This window comes from Calypte anna, chromosome 6 (genome assembly GCF_003957555.1).
Source record: "Calypte anna isolate BGI_N300 chromosome 6, bCalAnn1_v1.p, whole genome shotgun sequence".
NCBI lineage: Eukaryota > Metazoa > Chordata > Aves > Apodiformes > Trochilidae > Calypte > Calypte anna.
In genome coordinates, this window is record NC_044252.1 from 25,250,349 (window position 1) to 25,267,016 (window position 16,668).

The 16,668-nt window shown below is 49.2% G+C and overlaps 1 protein-coding gene across 2 annotated transcripts in view; it reads left to right on the forward strand.

Annotated features, from left to right (window-relative positions):
- Positions 1-298: 298 nt before the first annotated feature.
- MXI1 (MAX interactor 1, dimerization protein) overlaps positions 299-16,668 on the forward strand; it is a 58,170-nt gene continuing 41,800 nt past the window's right edge. The window contains exons 1-2 of one of the 2 annotated variants that reach the window (XM_030453672.1): positions 299-620; positions 11,349-11,481. In XM_030453672.1, coding sequence (XP_030309532.1) covers positions 437-620; positions 11,349-11,481 — 317 coding nt within the window. In that variant the 5' untranslated portion in view covers positions 299-436. Of the gene's footprint in view, positions 621-10,175; positions 10,702-11,348; positions 11,482-16,668 lie in introns of those variants that run through there. The other variant, XM_030453673.1, reaches the window with a different exon arrangement.

Here is a 16,668-nt window from a genome sequence, read left to right on the forward strand (position 1 = left end):
ACTGTTACAGGCACGACAGCCTGGACCGGGGGTGCTCCAGGGGGCCGTTCGCGGCTCGAGGGTGGGTGCAGAACATCCCAGGACTGCTGGGGGACGACCCGCCGTCCCCCCCTCTCCCCCGGTTCCGAGCCTGCCCCAACCGCTCCGGCCAAGCTCACACTCACTCACTCACACACACCCACACACACACACACACACACACCCCAGTCCTCCCCCGGCGCACCGAGAGCCGCGCAACCGCTGGCGCTCGCACTCCGCAGGCGCGGCCAGGCCGGGCCGCCCCGCCGGGGCGCGGGGGGGGGCGGGACGGCGGCCGGTGGGGCGGCAGCGCTAGGACCGCGGCAGCCAGCGGACAGACGGGCAGGCAGGCGGACAGACGGGCAGGCAGACAGGCGCGCACGCAGCGCCGCACGAAGAGGAGGCGGCTCGGCGGGGCATGGGGAAGCGCGGCCGGCCGCGGAGGGAGCCTCGGGGCGCGGAGGCGGCCGAAGGAGCTCGGTGTCCCCTCGGAGACATCTGCAACACGAGCCCCGCGGCGGGCATGGACACCTTCCTCTACAACGTGCAGGTGCTGCTGGAAGCCGCCAGCTACCTGGAGAGGATCGAGAAGGAAAATAAAAGTAAGTGCGGGGTTGTGGCCTCGCGTGTGCGTGACTGGCGAGGAAGGGGTGGTGGTGGGGGGAAAACCCATAACCCAAACTTTTGGCCGAGCGTAGGGCCCGCGGACACAGTGACAAAGGGCGCCAGGACCGGCCTGCACCCTCACCCCCCGCCCCGCGGCAGAGGCACGCGTGGGACACCCCTCAGCCCCCTCGACTACGGAGGCCGGGCCCGGGGTGAAAGTTTGGGATGGAGAGCGGAGCGGGACGGCGCGGGGGGGACACGCATCTCCGCCCCTAGGCGAGGGCGGCCTCGGCGGGACGAGACGTGCGGAGTGGGGCCGGGGGAGTGCGGGCCCGGCGCAGAGCCGGAGCCGGTGGCGGATCCGGAGCGACGGGGGAGGAGGCGGTGACACGTCCCCGCTTCCCCAGGCGGGGCATGGGCAGAGTCACGTAGGCAAGCTGCAGCGCTCGCCAGGTAGCCAGCGGTGAGAGGCGGACAGGGCAGGGCGAGCGGTCGGTGCGGAGGCCACCCGGGCCACCGGCCTCCTGCTCCGCGGGCGCGGATGGTACGCCCAGCCTGCGCCTTTTCCGTGCGGAGCGGTTTCCCAAAGCGGGCCGCGGTCTGCGGGCGACGGCGGCACCGTGGGGAACACACGCGTTGGGAACAAAGGCCACGCTGGGCACCCGCGGGGGTCCGCTCCGCGCTGAGGGCCTCCGCGGGCGCGCACCCCACCGACCCCCGGCACTGTGCCCGCCGCTAGGCCACGCCCTTGCGGCCACGTGGTTCGCACATGGAGCCAGCCTGCTGCGCTCATTGGTGGCAGCCTCGGGCGGGGCGGGGCCGAGTCTCACTCAGCCAATCAGCGGCGGCGGGGTCCCCCGTGTGACGTCACGCGTTGCCGAGCGGGGCGCGGAGCTGCTTTGGGCTCATGGGGGGGGGTTGGGGGGGGGATCGGGGCTTTGGCTGCCGCTGTCCCCGTCCCCGGTGTGTCACAGACCAACGCCGCCGGGAGACCCGGGCTGCGCCCCCCTCCACCGGCTCTTGTTTCCTTCGGGTTTCCCTGTTAACTCTTTTAGTCTTTATTTTGATTTGGTTTATTTTGTAATTTTTTTTTAAGTTCCTTAATTTTTTTTCCTCTCATTTTTACTCTTTCTTCCCCTGCTTTCACATTGCCCCCCCCTTTTTTTTGTCGTTCTCTTCATGAAGCCTGCGCTGTGTTTTCTTTTCCGTTTAACTTTACAAAGGGATCTGCCAGTCCATCCCCTCGCACCATCACCCTCTCCTTGCCGCTCACCCCCCGTGGCAGCTCCATGTCCCACGCAGGTGACAGTATTGGGTGTCCTTGTTCTGCGGGAACAGCTGCCTGCACGCAGCCTGCCATGGAAAGGGATCCATCCTACTGCGGAGAAGCTGCTCTGCTGCTAAAGCCATGGTGGTGATGGGCTGAGAGCTCTTAGTCTCCATCATCCAGAATAAATCCAGGCTGCTTTTTAGGTTTTAGAAAGTTGAATTAATGTTGGGGTGTCTGGTTGTGGGGGTTTTTTTTGTTTGTTTTGGTTTTGTTTTGTGCTTTTTTTTTTTTCTCACGTGCTAATTGTTGTTTTGTAATGAATCTGCAAAGCGGTGCATCCGAGGAGCTGAGCAGCACCGTGGCCGGCAGCTGCGAGCAGGAAAATGACAGCAGTTCCCAGCAAAAATCGGTTTGCATGTGAAAGCAGCAGCACCGCTGCTTTGGAAATCAAGTGTGAGGCACCGGGTTTGTGTTTTTTTTCTTTTGGTTCTTTAGTTTGTTTGTTGTTGGGGTTTTTACGTGTGGTTTGGGTTTTTTTCGTTTGGTTTGGTTTGGTTTTTTTTTTCTCCTTTAAGACTGCTTTTGTCTTGAAGAGGAACTGGAAAAATCATGTTTGGGTTTTTTTCTTGGGGGTGGAGGGTAGAATTTTTCTTGTTCTTGAGGTGGATAGTATCTGACCTCATCTCCATTTAAAATGCATCGGTTGATGCAGTTCCTTGTTTGGAACTGGAAAAAGAGAAGGACAGAAGGATACTGGATTTTTATTGCTAAATTTTTAAAGAAGGTGTTTGCATCCAAAGAGCTCCATTCCTGAGCACTTGATCTCACTGAAGCTTTCATGAAAAATCATCAGTACTGAAAATCCTCACTTTTATCAGCCAGTTCTGCAAAACCTTTTAATGTTTTGATTTGCAGTCAGGACATTTTATGTTGAAAATTCCCATTTAGCCAAAGGCTCAACCTGCTGTTCAGAATGTGACTGTTGTAAACAGGCAGCTTTTACGTTTTGCTCCCAAACAAAGAAAAATGCTGCCGGGATTGGAAAACAATCTCTGAGCGTTAAGGGCTGTAGCTAAACTATGGAATAGCTGCAGAGGTGGGAGGGCTGTATCTTGAAGTGTATCCATGGTCTCACTGTGAGGAGATTTGCATGCGGAGCTCAGGTTGTTATTGCACCAAGAGGAGGATTCTGTGCCCTTTGCTCTGCCAGCACAGGAGCGATTGCTCTGCACGCCCCATGCTGGCAGCCTGGAAGGGACATTGGTTGCTCCTCGTTACAGTCTCTGACCTGGCAATTAGCTGTAACAGAGGAGACCAGGGCATAAAAGGTTTGGTGATGGAGACTGCGGCCAAACTGGGTTGCAAGCAGTTTGGGTGCTCACCTGCTTCCTGCAGGATGCCCGGGTCATTTGACTGCGGTGTCAGGCAGGGCCATAACGAGTTATTTTGGTGTTCCTCCCATCAGGAAGGTGGCTGAGTCACAGCCCTGTTGATCGGGGTGCTGTACATGTAGGGGAATGACAGTGCCCTGCCCCAAGGAAACAGTCTTAAAAAACCAGAAGTAGCAGGTAGATGTTTGCCTGGCCAGGACAGGTGATGGGGACAGGGCTGGGTGCAGCCCTGGGATGCTGGCTGGGGTCAGTATCACAGCTGTGTGGAAGCTGGAGGGCTTCAGGAGCCAAGGGCAAAATTTAAAGAAGGACTTTTCCAGCTGGGTGAGCTCAAGTGGTTTTCTTAGTAGTTTTATGCTGTTTCTGATCAACCACACTCAGTATCCACATTTGTTCTTCCAAGCCTTTGGTGGATGTTCCAGGTTGTTCATCGTTTTAAAACGCTGCCCTAAGCAAGAGTGGTTGCTGCTTGGCAGAGGAGCTCTCTGAAAGGTGGAGGCAACTCTGTCTTTTGTGGATCCAAACTCTTGGATATCCCAGAGTGTGGTAGCAGAATAGCAGCTATGAGGTCCTTTTCAACCCCCAAAACACCAGTTTCCCACTGCAAGTCAGTGGTGCAGGGTGAGCAGTGCAGCCTTCTGTGTCTAGGGCAGGATTTTCAATAAAGGCAGGAGTTCCTTACCTGCTTGGTCCCTAAAGAGAAGTAAGGAGGTGACTTCTTTACGTTTATAGGTACCACATCCCCTCATTGTGGTTGTGAACAATAGCAGAGTGGCCATGGGTTGGCTGGATGGTGTGGAAACAAAACTGCAGGGCTGAGAGACAGCCATGGATCAGGGTAGGATGTACTGTCTGAACTGTGGCAGGGAGAGAGACTGCTTCAGGAGTGCCCTTTTAGCACCAGCAGTTAAGCCACCCTTGTAGTATTCACTCACCTTCAAAAAATAGGAATAAAAATTATCTGTGTTACAGTATGGTGACAGGGGAGGCTACAGTCCTGTTATCAGACTGCTTGGGTAAACTGGAGTATTTTAGCTACTGAAATACATATGCATTAAATTTCCAGTTGAGCCTCTGGAAATGAGTAGCAGTGTTGCTTGTGTGCTTGCTGCAGTTCTCAAAGTGAGACCACAAAACCCAATCCCAACACACCCAACACACCTTGCTTACTGACATACACAGGTTTCCAAATGACCTGTTTCTGGAAATTTAAGCTTGGTATCTAAGGAATAGAAACATCATATGAAAAAAACTGCAGTGGCTGTTGTCAGAAATGAAAGTTGTGCTGAGGGCAGCTCTGTTGGTGTATCTGTAACCTCCACAAATGCCACTTCATGAATAAACGTGCTGGAAATCTGTAGCAGCTGAAAGGCTGGAGTTTGAAAGGTGCTGTTAGAGGTACCTGGAGTAGATTGGGCTGAGGTGTAGTACGTGCCAAACGTCCCCTTGCCTGTGTGGACTCAGGCTTTTGTCAGTAGGAGTTGCGTAAATGCGTGATGAATTCTTTGGATATGATGACTTATCTGTAGTGGCCATGGTATGTAATACATACTGATCTCGCTGCAGATACAGATGTATGTTGCCATATCCTCTTCTAAAAGCATCAAAGCACACAGACCACTGTAACCGTGGTGCCCTTATTCCCAAGCCCAGTAAAGGTGGGCATGCATAGGACAGTGGTCTCTGGCCCCTTGCTGGAGACAGATCAGCCAGATCTTCCTCACAGCCTCACTTTGAAGTGCAAGTTTATCTTTACTGACCTTCTGACCAGAAATAACAAATGGGTGACCTTAGATTTGTCCTTTGCTCCTGGATAATCCTGTCCGAAGGAGCACAAAACTGAGCTTTGAGGGTGAGTCAACAGTATCTTCCTCATGTGGCTCCTTCCATTGTTTATGTGCTGCTTGGGGTCTTTTTTTGACAAGTAAAGATGTATCAGAAAACTATAATTAGCAGAGGGCAGGAGACAACACTGCCTTCAGTCTGTGTGCAGAGCTCCCATTGAATCAATGAGAGCTGAACACGTGGCTCAAGGCAATATACATGGTCTTGGATCTTAAGGTGATTTGATGTATGGAGTAGTACAGGGCTTCTTTATGTATTTTTCAACCAACTCCCACAAACCCCTTTCATTCCTCCTGGTTCGTGACCTGGCCACAGTGATTCACATGTTGGCCACTTCCAGGTTGGGTTATTTTGACTCATGTTGCTTGGACCTCAGCAGAAAAATCAGAAGGAAGCCACAGCAGGAGAAATGATAGGGCATAGGTAAAACTGTGGGACTGTGCCAGAGCCCTGCTGAGAACCAATCACATCTCCTGTCAGCAGAGCATTCTGAGGGCTGGCAGAGAAGCACTTTGGGCTGTTGGGTGAATGATCCTACCTTCCTCTTTTTTAGCTGAGGCACACCATACTGTGTAGGATGTATTTTTGTTTTTCTTACGGGAGGCCCTCTTACTTAATTTTGCGTCTGGATCAGTTGGGTGACTTAACCAGTGCCACAAAGTAAGTCACTGACTTGGAATAAATTGGGGCACAGCAGAGGTCTGAAAACAGAGCAACGTTTCTCCCAGAGGAAAGGAGCAAGTAGCCCAAAGAGCCAATGCACCTGTGGCTTTTGCCTTTTTGATTGGCAGAGTTTGGTCTTTGAATTGGAGTGAGGCAGACAACATGTGCTTTATTCCTGTTCAAACTCTTGGCTGTCCAGGTGGTTTGGTTCTGAGAAATGCCTGTCCTCACCAGTGGATGGGTTCCAGGCAACAGTGGGAGCACGTAAAGGGATTTTCTGATTCTTTATGAGAGAATGAAGCTCCCAGATGAGAAATGAGACCGTGTCCCATAGGCGATGAAGGTCCCTTGCTGATGTGATTGCAAGCACTGAAAGGGTTTTGAGTAGGTGGGACTTGGGATGTTCTTCAGCCTGCCGCCAGAAGTCCTCCAACTACAACTGTTCCAGCTCCAAGTCCTCCAGCTATTCCAGCTACACCTGCTGAGCTGTTACAGTGATGAGTACAAGAGCACAGGACCTGGTTGTTAACCGTGTGTGCTGATAGGAAGGATATTCAGGTATGCCAGAGGTGTTGTTCCCCTTGGCAGGACTTTTATAGATCTGCTGTCCCCAGAAATTTTGGGAATCAGTGAATCTTTTCACTGCTTTGAGAGAAGCAGAGAATGGTTCCTTCTGGGGATCTCTGTTCATGCCTTTCCTGCTGGAGTGTTACATTTTAAGGCTTTGAAAGCAGTATTAAGAATTTGCAGGGTTTGAGTGAGGGTGGGCAAAGGAAGCTCTTGCAGCTGTTGCCATCTTCATGTTCCTCCCAGAGGCTTCAAAGAGTTGAGGTATTGGAGTTAGGAGGATTTTGGAAAAAGCCAAGGAAAGGGTGGAAAACTTTGCAGTTTAGCCGAAGGGACTGCTTTTTTTGAAAATAACTTCCACGTTGCAGAGCACTGTGTTATTTGTAAGCCTTGTGCTCAAAGCAGAGGGTTGAACATCTTGATTTGTGAGCTGTGTTCCTGTTTCACCTCTAGCTTAGGGTGTGTCTTCATGCAAGTGATTATGCTACTTACCGCCTCAGTTTCTCTTCCTGCAGAGTGGAAAGAAAAGAACTCATGTCATTGCGGGTTTGAGAAGCTTTAAACACTACTTTCTGGAAAGCTCTTAGAAGATTTCCCTCATGGAAGATACTAGCTTAATAGAAGTGATGGTGATGTTGATAAAAAACACATCACATGTGTTCTACTTGATTAAAATAGTACAGCAGCATTTCAGATGTAAATATTAATTGATTTCTGCACTGCAGATTTCTTCTTGGATATTTAAATTGTTGCTAAGGAGGAGGGAAAGGCTATCAGGGAGATTAACAAATCCATTATTAAGGATGGAAATGGAGGGCTGCCGAAGTGCCATTTAATAAAATGTAAAAGCCCCTTTCTAAAGAGCGAAGCAGCAGAACACAATGAAAGTGAATCACAGCTGCCAGAAGGGATGCCAAGCAGCAAGCACTTATAATCAGAAAACTGTACTTACAGATCATTCAGAGCCACTAAATTAAATGATCTCATTCTCTGCTAAAATACTCTTTCCTTAGCCCCTCCCTAGTGTTGCCTGTGGATTGCTCAACCACATTTCAACTGTGATTTTGGGGGGTTTTTGGTCAGCATTTGAATAGCATCAGGCCGCTCTGTGCCATTCACTTTCCACCCACTTCTGTTTCTGTCACATACAGCTCTGGCATTTTCCAGACTGACCTGCCCACAGGGGCACTTGGGATGGCAACCAAAAGATTCTGCAGATCTGATGTGGCTCTGTGGTTGGCTTTCCTGCCTCTTCTGGGCAACTTCTGTGGGAAGATGTCCCGCAGTTTATTCTCAATTTTGTCTTTGTTTCACACATAATTTTTTTTCCCTCTAATTGTATATCGTTTACTTCAGAAACAAAGACTTGGAAGCTGAGCTGAAGTGTAAATGGAAGAGCTGATTCTATGTCGTTTCATGAAGAGCTGATCCTGCTGTTGCTTCATCACAGCATTGATTAAATTCTCCATGTGTATCAGTGTTCTACTCCTTCATATTCTCTTATTTTGAATCATGAACTTCAGCTTCAGGAGGCTGATACTTTGATATGCTCCTAAACTCCCCCTTCATTTTCCAGCCATGGCTTTCCCTATTTAATCCTTAAGAGTGGCACCATGGATCTCCGAGTGTACCATTAGAAAAGCTAATGGCAGTGGATGCTGAAAAGAGCCTGTCTTCTCATTATTTTGGGGCTTCATCATGGGTATTTTGGTGGGGTTTTTTATTGCTCGTCCTCATAGGCAATTTACTCCCTGGCTGTGGAAGCAGGTTAGAGGAAACGCAGAGCCCAGAAATGTTCTCGTGTTAACCCTGCTGTTGTGCAGCATTTGGTGTGTGTGACTCTGTCCTTTCCCCTTTGTGAGTAACCCAGGATCATGTAAGCAGTCCCTGAGACTGCTCAGATTTGAAACTTGCCATGTGCTTTGAACAATTTGCTCTACCTGTGGTTTCCAGTGTAGAAGAAAGAGGTGGGGAGGGAGAGTACTCAATTCCCTGAGTTTTTCCCCTGGACAAAAGCCAATCTTTTCAGGGGCTGTGGTCTGGCTCTGTGTAGGTACCTGGAGGCTGTCATGCCTGAGTGAGGGCTGGGGCTTGCTTCTGGGGCAGAATGAGGGAGGCATGTCCCTGGAGTTGTCCCAGCTTCCTTTATTCTTCAGCTATCCTGTCTTAAGAAAAATAAAAGACATCAACCTGTTGAGATTCAGGGATGAAAAGAGCTGTGTAACAACTGTGTAGTGGTATTATTTTTACCTCCATCAGCTGCAAGCCTGCAGTTCTGAGGAAACCTCAGAAATGGTGAATCAGCAAGAGGGGTTTAATGAAAAGTTAGCAACCCCAAATATACTTTTTTCAGCCTTTGCAAGTTGAGTCCTTCCAACCTGGGCAACTTCACCATGGGTCTCCTGCTACTTCTTGGTGCTGTTCTTAAAGCTTTTGCTACCAGACATTTTGCTACTAACCATTGGGAAGATCCGCTTTTTAAATTTATTTATTTATTTTATTCTGGGGGGATTTTTTTGTTTGTTTGTTTGTTTGGATTTTAATGGTACTTTTCCAGCTCCCGTTCTGTTGAAGGACTGCTTGTAAATTTAACCAGTCACTGCCCAACAGTTCAGATGCATGAAACATAACCCCAGTTAGAACTACAACAGTCCTTGGAGATTTGGATTTTTACTCTGAATGTTCTGATCTTGATTTTGAATGCTCTCCACTTGTTCCTTTTATGAGTGTAGATAAAGTATTTTAGAGACTGGTATTATACAATGAAATGTTAACCGTTTTTTAAGCTGCATTCCAGAAAATGTTAAAGTAGTTGGCAAAATTCGGAGTCACAGAAGTGATCATGAAGGTTTGTGTCTGTATGCAAATCAGGATGTAAATACACTATCAAGATGCTGAGAAGAGTGGAGATCAGACTGCAAGATGTAGGTGTGACAGTATTTATTAAAGGGTTGAGATAGTCACTATTATTATATTTTTATGAGCTGTTTCATTTACACAGAATGGTATTAGTGAGGTTGTTCTCTGTGACATCTTTTGTCCGTGGTCACTAAGGGCTGCGTTCCCATTCAAAACACTCCAGGAGTGGCTTCCTAGAGCCTTCTCTTTAGTTACATTTCCACAGGAGAGATGTGGACTCCCACCCTGTGGATTCAGCTTTTTCTTTGGTAGCCTCTCTCGGCTTTATTCTTGCCACAGCCTTGGCACTTCCATGTGCAGATAACCCCGGTGTCTGTATACGGAACGGTGTGAAGCTCAGGCCTGCAGGCTGCTGTGGTGGTGGTCCGGGGGGAAGCCGAACCCACTCCGGTTGTGGTCACCACCGGGTTTGTGTACCGGGGGCTGGAAGGCGGCAGTGAAGGAGACAGGAAGGGCTGGGCAGGGCAAACCCCAGGGCCTGGGTGGGCAGGGAGCCATCACCTTCAGGGCCTGGCCACCACCACCTCAGGACCTGGGTGGGCAGGGAGCCATCACCTCGGGGGTGAAGCCACACTGCCATTGCCCCGGGGGGGCTCTGTGCCTTTACCTGTGGGACCCGGAGGGCGTTCCCAGTCCCGGACGGGGAAGTGTGTGTGTGGGGGAGTTGCGTGGGTTCGGCGGTGCCCGGCGGTGGCCGGCGGCGCCCGGCGGCAGGGGGGTAGAACTACATTTCCCAGGCAGCCCCGCGGCGGCGCTCGGCGCCTCTGCCCCTCCCGTGAGCGCCGGGCAGAGGTAAACAAAGTGGTGCGGGGCGGCGGAGGCGCGGGGTGGGCTGAGGGGCCGGTCCGGGGGGGGGGGGCGAAGCCAGCGGGGGCCGGGGGTTGGATCCTGGCAGTTGTGGGTAAATCCGGACTGGGACCGGCGCGGGTTGTAGGGGAAGGGTTGCGGGTCAAGCCGGGGCTGGAGCGTTGCGGGTAGGGGCAGCGCTCGTCCGGGCGGTAGGGACGGGTTTGGGTCAGGAAGAGCTCTCGCCCCCCTGCCTCCCCCGGGGGGAGGATCCCGATCGCGGTTCTTCCTCCGGCATTTCCTCCCGTGTTCCCTTGGCACCTCCGTGCGTTCACACCTCGCTCTCCCAGGAGAGCCGCCCCCTTGTTCCCCCCTTTCTCCCCCCCCCCTCACCTCGGGACAGGAGGGCTGTCGGTGTGAGGAGAATCCGGGGAGCGGGGAGAGACGGCGATCCCTCTCTCCTCCCCCCCGCAGCCGCCCCCGTGTCCAGCGGGGGAACGGGGAGCGTGGGGGCGGAGGGGGGGCCGGGGCTGTGGAGTACCCCGGCTGCCGGCCTGGGGGCCATGGAGCAGGTCCAAATGATCAACATCCAGCGGCTGCTGGAGGCGGCCGAGTATCTGGAGCGAAGGGAGAGAGGTAATGGGGGGAGGAGGAGGGGTGCTGGGGTAACAGCCCGACCCGGGGGATGGGGGGGGAGGGCGGGATTGGGGCCAGGGATCCCTCCGGGAGCCGGAGCGAGTGTTGGCTGAGGGGCTCTGGGGGTGAAGCCCCAACGTGACGAGTCCTGCTGGAGGTGTCGGCGGAGGTGGAAGGTTTCGTCAGAGAGGGGGAGACTGAGGTGAATGGAGATTTCTGGAAGGGAAAGTGGGGATTGGTGTGAATGTTTCCCACCTGGCAGGACCGATGGTGGTGGGTGGCTCTGGCTTTGTGGAGACCTCCGTGGCACAGTGAAATACCCCTGGTTTGCCCCGTTTATGTAGCATGGACAGGAGGAGAGAGATGAGAGATTGAGAGATGAGGTGCTCTCTGAGCTGTCATGTTTTGTTTTGATGTTTTCAGGTGTTTGAGTGGTGGTGTCCTTCCTCCAAGATTGGCAGAGCCTTTACACTCCCCTTCCTCTCTTTTCTCCACCTCCCAGTCTACTTCCCTCTGAATACATCATCAGTCATTTCCCCAAGCTGTTGTGGTTAAGGGCCTCCCCAGATAGGCTGATGAGTTAGTGGTGAGGCCTGCCTACTGACTTCTTTTTTTTTCTAATGCCCTGCCTGTTGATTCTCACACAGAGTGTGAACATGGCTACGCCTCGACCTTCCCCTCAGTTCCAAGTCCTGGACTACAAGACCCAAAGCCTACTCGGAGGCTGAGCCGGGCAAGGAAACACAGCGGCAGTGGCAGCAATGCAAGTATTGCCAACAGGTATGGTGTGGGCAGGAAAGCATGGGCTGCAGGGCTTGGCTGGGAGGATAAAGCTGAAGAAGGAACCTATAGGCTGAGGAGAGGAAGCTACCTTGTGGAGAAAATGGGAAGAGTCTGAGCACAGGGGGATGCTGAGCCGGGACACACAAGTACAGCATCCACTCTGGATCAGTAGCGCTGAGAGCAGAGGGGACTCAGGGGGCTGTGTCTGAAGTGGCACTGCCAGCTGACTCTGTGCCAAGGCTCAGATGCTGCAGAAGGAAGGGGAATAGGGAGATCTGTTCATAGGTTTCAGGGATGAGGTAGGCAGTAGCTATTCCCATTACGTACAGGTGATGTCTTTCCAACTCAGAAGTCGCTGCTTTTAAGGGATAGCGTGTGTGCAGCCTGAGTGCTTTGGGATTGTAATGACAGGCATGATTTGAAGCAAGGAAATGATGTTTTGAAATGGATTCCCTATAACAAATGGGAGAGAGGGAGATGACTGGCTGTTATGTACAACATATTAAAAATTCAGTTCAGGAAAATGAAGCTGTCTTTCACTCTGCCTTTCAAGGCAGTGGGATTTCCCAGCTTTCTGATTGCTTGGTAATTGTAGAACTCCACATTTTTGCCAATTCACTTATTATACAATTCCATATTTCTTGGTTTCTTGCATCTAGAAGAGAAGACAGGATTAAGCCTATCACTTGGTGCTGTGTTAGGATTTGCCTCTTCCCTCTCATTCCTGTTCTTTTTGTTTTCTTTTGCTCCCTTCTTTTCAGACCTTGTTGAGACCTTCTGGGATAGAGAAACTTTAGAAACGTGAAGTACAATTTTGAAAAGGCAGTTGCAGTCTTGCTTTTACTGCAGCAAGGCATGTGCAATCCATAAAATGGTGGCAGGTGGCTCAGGTGATTAAAGCTTTGCTAAGGCTGTTGAGAAGGACCTGTAAAGGCCTAGGAGAAAGGTGTCTTCTCTTGTAGTGAATCTGCTTTGGCAGCAGTTAATAATAAAGGTTAGGACACTGTGCTGTAGTGAAGTTTTCTTCCATCAGGATCAGCATATCCTGAGCTCTTTGTACTCTGCACGTTTTTGTTTGCTTCCCTCCTTCATCCAACCTTTCTTGATTTTAGGGCAGTTGTAGCTCTTCACCATTTCCCATGAACCAGAGTCCCAAATCCTACCGACTTTGTGTTGTGAAATCGTGGCAAACGCTGAACTGAGATCTGTATTTTTCCCCTATAGGTTTCTCACATACTGTTTTTCCATCCCACATTTCTTTCTCTCAAAGGCCTTTGTCATGGCAACCTGCCCTTCTCCAGAGGAGGGCTGGAAGCACATCCCCCTCAGGAGCTCCTTAGCACTGTATCCAGCAGCCTGTAGGCTAGAGAGGGATGCAGAGCACTCCCTGTCCCTGGGTGCTTAGCATGCCCCACAGACACAGACCCCCCAGGCACAGCTCTCACGGGGCACCTTTCTTTGCTGGGACCAGCTGGCTGGGCTGCTTATCATGGCAGACTGAATATATTGGTGTGAGGGGAAAAGAAACAGAGAAGGCACTTTCCAGCCTTATTACAAACCTTCATTATACAAAGGACACTGAGGCCAAACTGAACCTTTAGAGTGAGAGTGTTATCCAGTGTGTTGCCTCCCTTGCTTGTGTTGGCCTCGGGGAGAGAGGGAGCAGCATCAACTCTCCTTCAGGCAGAGACCAGAGCACTTCTTTTGGGGAGTTCAGACCTTACACACACACTTGGGAAAAGAAGTTTCCTTTAGCACAAGTTGTAGCAGCTTGTGCTTGCTGTAGGAGATGGCAGGCCTTCCAGATGGCTGCAGTGCCGGGAAGTGACAACTGTGAAGTTCAGGGTGCCTCCAAATTCACTGCAGTGTGTTTTGTGTGATGCTGAGTATGTTTAAGGAAGGCTCTGTATCTTCCCTTTCTGTTAAAATCAAAGGGACAATTCAGTAAGTTCTATCTAGTGGAGTTTGAATAGACTTTGAATTAAATCTCAGGCCTGTGATGAGGAACTGAACTTAGATGTCATGCACGGACAAGGGATTTTCTTAGATTACTTTTGTCTCAAAATGTTCAGTTAGTGTAGAGAAATTATGAATTTAGATCCTGTGCAGAGTTTGTAATTTAAAAGCTGCCTGTAATAATTTCTTTAAGGCAAACTCAGAAAGCATAGTTGTTGTTGGATTTTTTTTTTATTATGCACTTTTAGAAATTGTTGCATGTGTATTGTTGCAGGTTTTAATTGAACCAAGAATCTGTGTTAATGTGGTGCAGGGTATTTACAGAGCCTAGATGCTCTGTAATTCATAACTTAAATCCAAGTATTTCCCTTTGCAGCCCAGACATGATAGCCATTTTGGCCCAGTAGGCTCTGTGCTGTCATGACACAAACACCCAGAAAGTTCTGAGGAGCAAGTAGTCCATCTCTGGATGGCTGTGGTGGAGCAAATCCTATTCATACTAATCTGCAGTGCTTTCCTAGTCCCATCAAAATACATTTTTTTCTACCTCAAACTAGGGGTGTACAGCTAAGGGGGGAAACACTGCATCATTATTTCCAATTTGCATGATGCATTTTTAAATAAGGGCTCAGGTTCTCTTTTCCTTCATTTGTCTCAGTTGTGAAACTGACAGCATGCAGATTGCTGCAGAAGGGTTACTTGGGACATTATCTGTATGTATGTGTAGTGTTATTCATGGGTATTTTAAAGACTCGGTACTGCATACTGTAATTTAAATCCTGAATATATTTTAAAATGTGCAGTCTTGCTCTAGTCAGGGATATTTAGGTACTGAAAATTACTCACCTACCAAAATAGGTGGAGAATCACAGTCATTGTGACCTGGAATACATAATGTGCAAGGGAAACTCTTTTTTAAAAATACGTTATTTAACACATAGCTAAAAGCAAAAGACCAAGAAAAGCAATTAGTAGACCTGTATTAAATTAGAGTATTTTTTGCCTATTTTAAATTTGCAATATTTGACAGCAATATTTGGCTTTTGGACTGAGTTGAGTGATTAGCAGAGATTTATTGGAACATGCTAATATTACTTAGTTAATTCTTGTTCCTTCTGAAGATGTTTCTTGGATAGAAACTGAGTTCTAAAAACTTGCTTGAGAAGTGAAGTAGTCCATGTTGGTAGCATGGTTCTGTGGGTCCATTAACTTGCATTTGATGTCACTTGAAACTGCTCTTATGGACCCTACACATGCAGTTCTAAATAGACCCAGTTATTTGAAAGCTTCATTACAGTTAGTTAGGATTAGACTGGTTTGATATTTATACATTTTGGAAAATAGTTGAGAAGACTTTTTAATCAATTTAAATTGTTGTGTCAGCAGGAAATAAAAAGGAACAGCAGGGATGCTAAATGTTTTTTTTCCTCCTCATAATACAATCGGTTTAATGAAGTTAAGATTTATAACGGAATGTGAAATTACATTACAATTTTATGTTGTTACTTGCATTTTTGGTTTGTTTTTGTTTTTTTAGGCTTAAGCATGTAGAACAGCCTGTTATTTTTTTGGTCTGATCCTGGGGAAATGCCAAGCACCCTCCCAACAGCACTAGGATCCCTCAGCTCTCCTGGGAGGCCCCTGTTGTTAAGGGCACTCAAAGCATCTATTGCTCAGTTCCATGGGGGAGGGTTTGATCTCTGTCCAGTTTCTTTTTCCTTTCATTTTCCTCTCTTCCCATTATCCTCCCTTGTGTCTGAGGCTGCTTCCCAAGAACCTTTTAGGCATCTACAGTCTGGTAGCAGGTTGCCTGCAGAGCTTGGAGTCAGCATGAATGGCAGAGCATTTTGGACATAGTGTCTTGAAAATCAGGGTGTCTGGGGTGCTTTGCCCTCCTGTCTATTGTAGTGATGCTGCAGCTTCTCATTTTATCTTTTTGAACTCTCCTCTGTCCCATTTGAGATTTCTTTTCCACACTTCTAAATCCCGTAACTCGGTCTTGTGCTAAATCTTCTCAGTAGCCCTCTGCTTTTATAACCTTTAAGGGTTGGGATGAGGGCTCTACTATTGAACCCACAGGTACTCCAGCCTTTAGGCTTAATTTGCTCAGTGTGTGAGGGCAGGAAGGTGTGCATTAGGTACATCATGAGCCTCAGGTGATGGCTTTATCTGCCACAGGTTGACAAACATGGGCACAGAAGCTAAAAGGATGTGGCATGTGTAGCTGCAAGTCAGCCTTGGTTGTCTGGTGCTCAGGAAAGACTGATTTACCAGAACAGCAGTGCTGTGCATCTGTACCTTGCAGTGCAGGGTAGGAGTAGGGGGGCTGGTGAACACTTGCTTAAGGACAGTTTTAAATATATTCCATCTTTTCTGTCAGAGGGGGTTCCCTCCCCCCCCCCCCCCCCATTGCACTGATTGATGTCTGAGTACACAGCAATTTTCAGTCATTCCTACAGCCTCTTCTGTAATTCTGATTTTGCTGGGGAGAGGAGGTGTAAGGGGCTGAGTGCTTTGCCCATCTTGTGTAGGAAATTCCTGAAAAACCTGATCACTGTGTCAGCCCATCTTGTTCTACTTTTCTGCCCAAAGCCTGTGTCCCTTTTTCTTCACATCCCTAAGAGCTGCTCTCTGAGGCTTTTTATTGACAGCTTTGCTGCTGCTTAGCCTCTATCAGTGTTTATTTGTTTCTCGATGATTCTTTGTTTATTTTTCTGGAAGCTTTTTTTTTTTAGCTACTTGCACTGAAGCACACCTTACTCCACAGCTAGTGGGAGTCGAGTTTTGACTCGTGTGTAGGTGTGTTAGAATCTAACTCTTGGGTAATATGCTAGGGATAGAGACTGTGCTTTCTGTCTCAAGCCTTGTAGTGCCAGAGAACTCTCTTCATGGCTCAGGACTTTGCTTTGTATGGTACAAACCCACATGCCTAATTCAGAGAATAGATGAAATCTTCTGTGCCACATTTTGATTTATAACACATTTTGTTAGTATACAGCCAGTGAGATTACTATCTGGATTTTTCATGTAGTTGTTGAAAATTTAGCAAGAAATAGTTGGAGGTGGGATCTTGCCTTCTAGTAGAGAGTACACATGAATATGCTAGTTAATTTTCCAAGAAAGGAAAACTGGACAAGGCTGAGCTCTTAAGGAATAATTCTCTGTTACAGATTTTGAGGGGGACTGGGTTGCTGTATTGACTATAGTGAGGTGTGGACACAGCTTCTT